The sequence below is a fragment of the Somniosus microcephalus genome, chromosome 16 (genome assembly GCF_052327205.1).
Source record: "Somniosus microcephalus isolate GS21.2 chromosome 16, FLI_Smic_1.0, whole genome shotgun sequence".
NCBI classification, from domain to species: Eukaryota; Metazoa; Chordata; class Chondrichthyes; order Squaliformes; family Somniosidae; genus Somniosus; species Somniosus microcephalus.
Window position 1 is genome coordinate 83,523,585 of NC_141002.1, and position 9,770 is coordinate 83,533,354.

The 9,770-nt window shown below is 41.0% G+C and overlaps 1 protein-coding gene across 1 annotated transcript in view; it reads left to right on the forward strand.

Moving 5' to 3' along the window:
• LOC147106346 (carboxypeptidase M-like) overlaps window positions 1-9,324 on the forward strand; it is a 76,572-nt gene extending 67,248 nt beyond the window's left edge. Inside the window, exon 8 of the mRNA XM_086009376.1 lies at window positions 215-9,324. Within this exon, the coding sequence (XP_085865502.1) occupies window positions 215-436 (222 nt within the window). The 3' untranslated portion in view covers window positions 437-9,324. The remainder of the gene's footprint in view (window positions 1-214) is intronic.
• Window positions 9,325-9,770: the final 446 nt, after the last annotated feature.

The window sequence follows — 9,770 nt, forward strand, 5'->3', positions numbered from 1 at the left end:
AACTGTATGCTTCGATTCTTTCATTAACTACATGTGCTTAAAATCTATCCATTCAAAACAAAACAGTGCAAAGCTTTCAGATTCAATTGCTGAAAATGTTCTAAATCCTGTGTTGCGAGTACTTTACTTGATCTGAAAGGAATGTATCTTGTTGGTGGTTGCAATATAATAGAAAACTAACTAACTCATTTTTGTAACTTTTTTTTTCTTCAAGGTTACTGTGCCGGGAATTGAATCAAAAACAACTGAGCTGCAAGTTTTGAATGACCTGTCGAATGTCTCCGCATTAGTCTTTAACTTTCACTTTGCCACCAATATTACACACGTGCCATCTCTTAAAGATGGCACTTATCAACAATTTGGCACTGCTAGCATAATGCAACAAAACACAATTTTGTTGATCACTTTTGTGTTTTGCTCAGTTTTAATTTATTAGTTAATGGATAGAGGTGTTCTAATGTTATAATTATAACCTGCCACCAAATCCTGTTACATAAAACCCGATCAGACTCTTGTATCCTACTAATTATAAATGTTAAAATTACAATTAAGGTAAGTTAGAACTGATGAAATTTAAATAATTTTATTTTAACACTTGGGTAAGATCAAATTTCATCTAAAAGATGAAATTTATGGAATTATACAATATTACCATGGATTTATCATGTTAGTATAATTGAAGTACTATTGATTGCATTGTGACACTCCTACATAGGAGGAATCCTCAGCTACCTTAACCCAACTACCGATGTTATCAAAGATAAAGAGAAACAATGGTAGCACTATCTGATCGAGAAGTTTGAGTAAAGACATACGCTATCCTAGAATTTGTTAGAAAGAACTTGGGGAAACTTGATCACTTAATATTTGAAGTCGTGGTTAAGATGCTTTGTTGAACATGTTTAATGTTTAACACCAGGCCATCCAATTGGAAGAGTTCCATTTACCAGTGAGCACCACATTTAGTCAAATGTCAAAGGGTTTACAGTACAGAAACAGGCTATTCGGCCCAACTGGTCTATGCTGGCATTTATGCTCCACACAAGCCTTCTCTTGCCTTACTTCATCTAACCCTATCACCATGTCCTTCTATTCCTTTCTCCCTCCTGTGCTTATCTAGTTTCCCCTTAAATGCATCTATGGTGTTTGCCTTAACTACTCTTGTGATAGTGTGTTCCACATTTTTATCACTCTTTGGGTAAAGATGTTTCCCCTCTCCCTCAAATCTGCCGTCATCATCCCTCTCTCCAAAAAAACAACTTTTGACCTCTCCATCCTTGCAAACTACTGCCCGATCTCCAACTTCCCTTTTCTCTCAAAGTCCTTGATGGTGTTGTCGCCTCCCAAATCCGTGCCCATCTTTCCCGCAACTCCATGTTTGAATCCCTCCAATCAGCCTTCCGCCCTTACCACAGTACCAAAATGGCTCTCATCAAAGTCACAAATGACATCCTTTGTGACTGTGACAAAGGTAAACTATTCCTCCTCGTCCTTCTTGACTTGTCTGCAGCCTTTGACACGTTTGACCACTCCATCCTTCCCAACGCCTCTCCACTGTCATCCAGCTGGGTGGGACTGCACTCTCCTGGTTCCATTCTTATCTATCTAATCATAGCCAGAGAATCACCTGCAACAGCTTCTCTTCCCACTCCCACATCATTACCTCTGGTGTCCCCCAAGGATCTATCCTTGGCCCCCTCCTATTTCTCATCTACATGTTGCCCCTTGCTGACATCATCCGAAAACACAGCGTCAGTTTCCACATGTACACTGATGACGCCCAGCTCTACCTCACTACCTCTTCTCTCGACCCCTCCACGGTGTCTATATTGTCAGACTGCTTGTCCGACATACAGTTCTGGATGGGCAAAAATTTTCTCCAATTAAATATTGGGAAAACCAAAGCCATTGTTTTCGGTCTCTGCCACGAACTTCATTCCCTAGCCACTGACTCCATCCCTCTCCCTAACATTTGTCTGAGGCTGAACCACACTGTTTGCAACCTTGGTGTCATATTTGACCCTGAAATGAGCTTCCAACCACACATCTGCAGCATAACTAAGAACGCCTATTTCCACCTCCGTAACATTGCCCATCTCCGCCCTTGACTCAGCTCATCCGCTGCTGAAACCCTCATCCATGCCCTTGTTACCTCTAGACTTGACTATTCCAATCCACTCGTGACTAACCTCCCATGTTCTACCCTACATAAACTTGAGGCCACCCAAAACTCAGCTGCCTGTGTCCTAACTTGCACCAAGTCCCGTTCACCCATCACCCCATGTGCTCGCTGACCTACATTGGTTCCCGCTTAAGCAATGCTTCGATTTCAAAATTCTCATCCTTGTTTTCAAATCCCTCCATGGCCTCGCCCCTCCCTATCTCTGTAATCTCCTCCAGCCCCACAACCCCACCCCCGAGATATCTGCGCTCCTCTAATTCTGCCCCCTTGAGCATCCCTGATTATAATCGCTCAACCATTGGTGGCCGTGCCTTCTGTTGCCTAGGCCCTAAGCTCTGGAATTCCCTCCCTAAACCTCTCCGCCTATCTTTCCTCCTTTTAAGACACTCTTTGACCAAGCTTTTGGTCACCTGCCCCAGTTTCTCCTTATGTGACGCGGTGTCAAATTTTTTGTCTTAAAATACTCCCGTGAAGCGCCTAGGGACGTTTTACTACATTAAAGGCGTTTTTGTTGTTGAATTCCCTATTGGATTTATTAGTGGCTATCTTGTATTTATGACCTCTAGTTTTGGACTCCCCCACAAATGGAAACATTTTCTTTACGTCTACCCTATCAAACCCTTTCATTATCTTAAAGACCTGTATCAGGTCTCCCCTCAGCCTTCCCTTTACTGGAGAAAAGAGGCCCAGCCTGTTTAGCCTTTCCTGATAAGCTTATCCTCTCAGTTTCGGTATCATCCTTGACGCAAGAAAACTACTAGGCACTTGGTCTAAGTGTTAAACAAAGCTTTAATCAACTGTTTTACAACATGGAGGTCTAGTTGTGTCCTTCACTAGTTCCTGTTAAGAATGTCCTGCGCAAGCTGGGCCCATGCCCGAGTATTTATAATCTCCCTGGACAGCGCCACCTGCAGGCCACTCAGTATTATTTCATAAGTCTTTCTTTCATGAATGACTGATTCGTGTCAGTCCTTGTGAATCTTTTTTGCACATTCCCCAATGCCTCTATATTCTTTTTATAATATGGAGAGCAGAACTGAATACAGTATTCCAAGTGTGGTCAAACCAAGGTTCGATACAATTCCTGCCTTGTGGTGGAAAAATTGCAGTGAGGTGATCTGCATTTTCACAGAACAAACTGCAGATACAAGAGGAATAAGATGTTGAGTAATATATCAGAATTTCATCATCTAAAGAAACTGTTTCCTTTTATTTCTCAAGATGGGGGCAATGTTGGTAAGCCCAGCATTTATTACTCATCCCCGGTTGCCCTGATTTAGTAGTTTGATAAAACCGAGTGGCTTGCTAGGTCACTTCAGAGGGCAGCTAAGAGTCAATGTTGGTGTGGGAGTCACATATAGGCCAGACCGGGTAAGGATGGCAGGTTACCTTCCCAAAGGACATTAGTGAACCAGTTGGGTATTTAACGAAAATTCCAACAGCTTCATACTTGCCTTTTCTGATACCAGCTTTTTATTTCCAAATTTAAAAAAAACTGAATTCAATTTCTCAACCTGCCATGGTGGGATTTGAACTCTCATTCTCTGGATTATTAGTCCAGGCCTCTGGATTACTGATCCAGTAACATAACCACGAAACCATAGAGTGAGCCTTTGGGTTAGTGGTAGCATTTCCGCATCAGGGTTTGAAGCCCACTCTAGACTGTCCCGGTGAGTGGAGACGGGAGCTCTGGCTCTGAATTCTGGGTTGACATCCAGTGGGATACACCCGTCCGGTGGGTGTGGCTGGCCCCCCTCTACATATGGGTTGTGGGAGCCCATAAACTCTCCCTCCCTTCCCTGCTGTATAGGCCGAACCACCCTACTGGCTGGTATAAAGATGGCTACAGCCCTGGAAGGAGCGTTCACGTTGCAGCCTGTCAGACTGTTAATCCTCCTACTACTTCACACTGTTCTCTTAGGGAAGATCTCTTAAAATTGACTGATGTGGTTCTAAGCTGTACAAACTAGAAGTTCCTAAGTTTGATCTCCTGTGTCATGAATCTTACCATTCATGTAGAAATGGCTCATGAGATAACACTGGGCGGCCAGCTGGTGGCGCCGTCCAAGTATAAATACTCGGGCGTGGGCCCAGCTTGCTCAGGACGTTTTTGTAACTAGGAATTAGTGATGTAACTAGAACTCATGGTTGTGAAACAGTTGATTAAAGCCTTGTTTTATACTCAGACCAAGTGCTTAGTAGTTTTCTTACGTCACCCTGCCTTTGCTGAGCTAACTATTGTCACGGGGCCGTGCATTCACAGGGCCGTTTTGCTAGGGTTTCGGTAGTGGACCCAAGCGCAGGAAACCTATCCAAGGACTCGAGACCAGATAGAACTCGAAAGATGCTTCACTTGACACTTGAAAACACAGAGACATGGTAACACTCGAAAGGAGATTCAGTAGAGACTCGAAAACACAGAGAGACATCAAGAGCTGTTACTTGCAGGCAGGCAAACCCAAGACTGAGCAAAGAGGACAGGAAACAGGAAGCTTAAATACAGGCTAGAGTGGTCACGTGACATAATTATTCAAATGAGACAGGAGACAAATACTTTAACAACACACAGGTGAGGCCAGAGGCACAAAGACAAGACCGAACAACTTTATTAACTAGCCTAATTACTCTGATGAGATCAATTACTCAAGAAACAGGTGAGGAGAGGGCCCAGGAGGCACGGCAGCAGTGCACCGAGGCCTCAAAAACCGCCCTCAGGCGGCGAGCAGAGGGAAGTGCCACTGAAGCCGTTACAGCTATGTCATTTGGCTCAACAAATGGGGTGCTATAAGTGTTTTCAATGGCTCTGGGCAAGGGAAGGGAAGAGAAGATCTCTGAAGGATTATTATCCAGTGACCCCTGTTAGGAAGTACCTGTGTGTGGACATAACTGAGGACAGGATCAGGTTCAGCTGGACGAAATGTAAATATAAACACCTTCAGGAGAGAAGAGCTATTCAAAATACACTTAATTTCAGCATAGAAATGGAATGGTGAAGTGATGTTTCATTGTAATTCGTAACAGCGAGAACGCAAAATAATCTAAATGCATCATTTTATGCACTTAACTAAAATTTCTCTTGACTGTATTCCAGAGAAAATAATGGTATGAATTTCAGCTTTTAGAAATGGAGTCAAGTGAAATAGATACCGGCTGCACATTCATTCCCTTCCCCGAAATCCTCTCCTGAACTGTTGACTCCTTACTGGAGTACAGTTTCACAGGCATCAGCTGCCTCTGCTACCTCTGTGACCATTATCCATATCTAAGTCTTCACAGTAATTTTTTGACCATGGGAGTTAAGTCACTCAAGAATTCACAAATGTAATGCAAACAGATCAAAGTTGGAGCACCAATGATGGTTGGGATCTACAATCAGGAGATTGGACCTCAATGCCACAATTGGAAATTACCAAAATTAATTGCGGACAAGCAATTGAGCTTGTAGCAGATGATAAAGTGGTGTACTTAAGTCAATCCCATCATCACCTGATGTCCACAAATTTCTTGCTACATAGTGATTAGGAGTGGGAACCCTAACGCTTTTACTGTCCCTAATTCAGGGACACAAAGGCCAATTGTAGCATTCCGAACACCATCCTAATGGAGACTGACTAACTCAGCACACACCAGGAAGTCAAACCAGGGACCTTTCCGCTTTGTAACGCTCAATGGATAAATACATTGAGCTATTGAGGGCGTGACAATGACTGACTGATTTCATGGCACATTCAAGTTGTTTAATGTAACTCTTATGAATTAGTTCTTTACTAGATGGCATTTAACAAGTCCAAATAGTTTTTGTCTACTTACAAATACTGTACAGTTCTGACAATTATATCCATATACACTGTTTTTATAGGTCACGGCCCAGATTCTCCACTTCTGTGCACTTAACTAAAGTTTACCTTGACGGTATTCTAAAGAAAATAATGATATGAATTTAGTACCCAGTCACTTTAATGGGAGGAAAATCATCGGCTGACAAGCATAGAATCTGAAAACCCCAGCTATAGACTTGACTTAATGATATTTATATCTGGCGGTGATATGGTAACAGTTAAATGTGTCTTGGCTAGACTCATTTTTTAGAGGCACAAGAATTCCAAGGTAACCGATACTACTGCATTTACCGAGATGCAGTGCAATAACACATTCTTCGTTGTTACTCTGCAGTATTAAGAAGTCCAAGAAAACTGGCATTAAAATTTATGGAAAACTTTGCTTGGAGGATTCTTTCCTAATCAGAACATCAGCAACATAAAAGATTTGACACATGTCACCACACATGACTTCTGATGCAATGTGGGCAACACACAGCTATATTGGGCCGGAATTTGTGGTGGGTAATAACGGCAAACTAACAACATTCGCCGTTATTACCCCTTTGAAACTGACCACGACTTCAGAAAGTAGCACATCTAAACGCGGAAATCCTGAAGTTACGGTCAGTCATTCACTGCTCCCACACAGGCTGCGCTGTGGACCACCTCCCCCATAGCAGGCAATCAGTGAAACTGACACAAACTTGGGCTTTTCCGTGGTAATATCGCTGTTAAATGGATTAGGTGTAACTGGGGTTTTATTGACTGCTAAACAAATGTTATGGTCCTGAAAAACCATAACCATTACTTCTGTGGAGTGGCAAATTTCTCCATTATGATAAAAATTACAATTTAAGAAACTTTAAAAAAGTTTGTTCATGATATTTCAGGTTCTCCCTTTATCTCCAATCTTTGTTATGCTCTCTAACATTTAAAAAAAGTCAGGATAAAAGCAGGTTCTCATTTCCTGCTTCCCTGCCTGAGAGAATTCTGCAATGTAATTGGCTGCATAGACAGCTTGTTGATTTCACAGCAGATCGCATCAAAAAGGTAAACTTCTTGCCACAGAGATTGCAAGATCTTTGTGAGCAGCTTTTTTCCAGGCCAGTGGCAAACACCTTTGCTTCGTCGCTGACCGCAAATTACGGACCATTATTGTTTGATGCTAGTGAAATGGTCAGGATGAGTTTAAAGCAGGAAACTATTCAGAGGTGAATCCAGAAAAGAGTACCCCATTGAAGCTAAAAGACTCTGGAGTTTACTTCTGTCAGTTATAGGATTCTTTCCTGTCTGCAATATACAGCTTGTTGAATTTGGAAATTAAGGTGGAGGTAGCAAGAGTAAATAAAACATTTCTCTCTAGCACTGACTGAAGTAACTATTGCTGTAATTACCAATAAGGATATAGTAGTGCAGTGGTTATAGTACTGGGCCAGTAACCCAGAGGTTCTGAGTTTAAATCCCACCATGGTAAGTTGTGAAATTGAATTCAATACATTTTGTCATTTGTAGACTGGCACTAGAAATAAAAAGGGTCATGAAAGCTGCTGGATTGTTGTAAAAAACCAAATGGTTCATCAATATCGTACCTGATCTGGGCTACATGTGACTTCCATTCTACAATACATGGTTGATTCTTTTGCCCTCTGAAATGGCCAAACAAACTGTGCAATTGTAAACTAGATGTGCAATAAATATGGCTTTACCAACATCGTCTGCCTCTGTTAAAAATTATAAACAATCGCTTAGACAGGTTCTATGCAATATTTTTATCCCAACTGCTCTTTATACAGTTTGGCAAAATTAAGTATTTTTCCTCTTCTTTACTACTAACCTGTGATGGAATACCAATAGTGAAGAAACATGGATTGTGTGTGTATCTGTTTTTTAAAATATATATATCCTTTTGTAGCAGATATTGGATTGTGTTAATGAGTATGTAAACCCAAATGATAGTTCTCTTCATTTTTTTACTTAGATGAAACTGTTCTTCATTATTGTAGAGCTATAGATTTTTCCAGATTAAGAACCAATGGGTTTTTAGAATTAGATTAAAAGCCATTAAATTTTGATGTGGACCAAATTTATGTATTTGAGAAAGTTATGTATAGCTTCTCATCCTGTCTAAACCTGGAAGGCGCAAGGGAATAAATTTGACAGCCATAAATCTCAAAAGAGAACAGTGTTTCTCTGGAAAATTGGCAGCCTCTCTGCACAATGTATTCTGACCAACACTGACTAGAACGACCGCTGAATTGGGCCTTGCACGCCTTCTAAAATAGTTTCACCCAATCTCAGGATCATGGAAGGATCAGTACCATTCTGCTTGCATGCTCATCAACACAATTCAGTTTATGATGCCACCTAGAGTGTATGGAGAGAATGGAAAGAGAGGAGCAGCTTCTGCCTAATCAGTTGAGGTCTGTGGGAAAGCTTATTTTCTTGGCCCAGATCAGCTATTGGCAGTTCCTAATCTGAGGAACCCAAAATATGCAAAGATTGGTGGCATCACTTTAAAAATAGTCTTCAAGCCACTGCGATTATTTAACTTCTAAACTTCAGTTAAACTATGCCAACCAGTTTTACACTGGTAGGACTTAACTGCTGTGGCAGGGAACAAGTTCTACTGGTTCACTTGCACGGCTCTCAAATCAGAGGAAAAATGTAGAATTCTACATGTGCCTTTGACACATGTGTAGGTTGTGCTTGTCTAAGTCCAGCTACCAGAGATATTTTTTTATTGTTAGTGAAGAGCTGACTGTCATGCTGGCTTTTTTATAACAATAGTATTTTTAGAATGGTCCAATGGAGTGTGTTGGGCGTTATCTTTTTAAAATTTAACTTTAGTAACTGTAACTGGTAAAAAGTCAAGTTTTAAAGTGATGTGAAATTGCTTCCGAGGGGATCGCACGTCTTGACGTCAAATCCTGAACGCATCCAAGTTCAGTTGCACTAATATTGCATATTTCATGTAGATGAAACTGCTTTTCAAAATGTACAGTGTAAATGCTCCATAAGAATAAAAATACACTTTGTTATTACACCTGGTTGGGAACAATTTGAATTCAATTAAAACAATGTTCTAACTGAGTGTCACTATGATTAATGTATCAAGGGCTAATGGTATATAAACTCTTAAGATTTGTTACAAATTCATTTTTACCAACTTTTGCCATTACATCTTTATGCAGCACATATCACTAATAGAATGTGATCTTGGTTTCAATATGTTAATGTTTTATACATAATTACCCTGTTGATTTGAAAAGTTGAAGGAGTTATCTTGTTAAACCCAAAATAAATGTTCATGCTTTACTTGTATTCATCCTGTACTGAATATTTGGAAGAGAGACTTTCTCATAAGGTATTTGTGGAATTAAATCTTGCTGTGCGTGTGTATGGATTCCTTCATTCACGATTTTAACCAAGGTGTTAACCAGTTTATCCTTCACTGCTCCTTAGACCTTTCCATGCAACACGCTATCTCCTGGGCAGATAACTTGCTCTTAGGCGTTGACAAATGCATCTTTGAGCTCTCCTGCTAAGAGATGTGCAAGAACAGTCTGAGGTGATACTTCACTCAGATTTTTCCATCAAGTTGCAGGTCTGGGTATGGAATTGGGGGAGAAAGAGTGCCTGGCCTTTGCGTGATCTTAGGTTAACTTGTGGTTGAGTGCCACTGCCAACCTTCTCCCACATGATGCAATGCCACATGTCCCACTGATACTCTCATGACCTTTTACTGAATTTTAAGGTCCCAATACAGT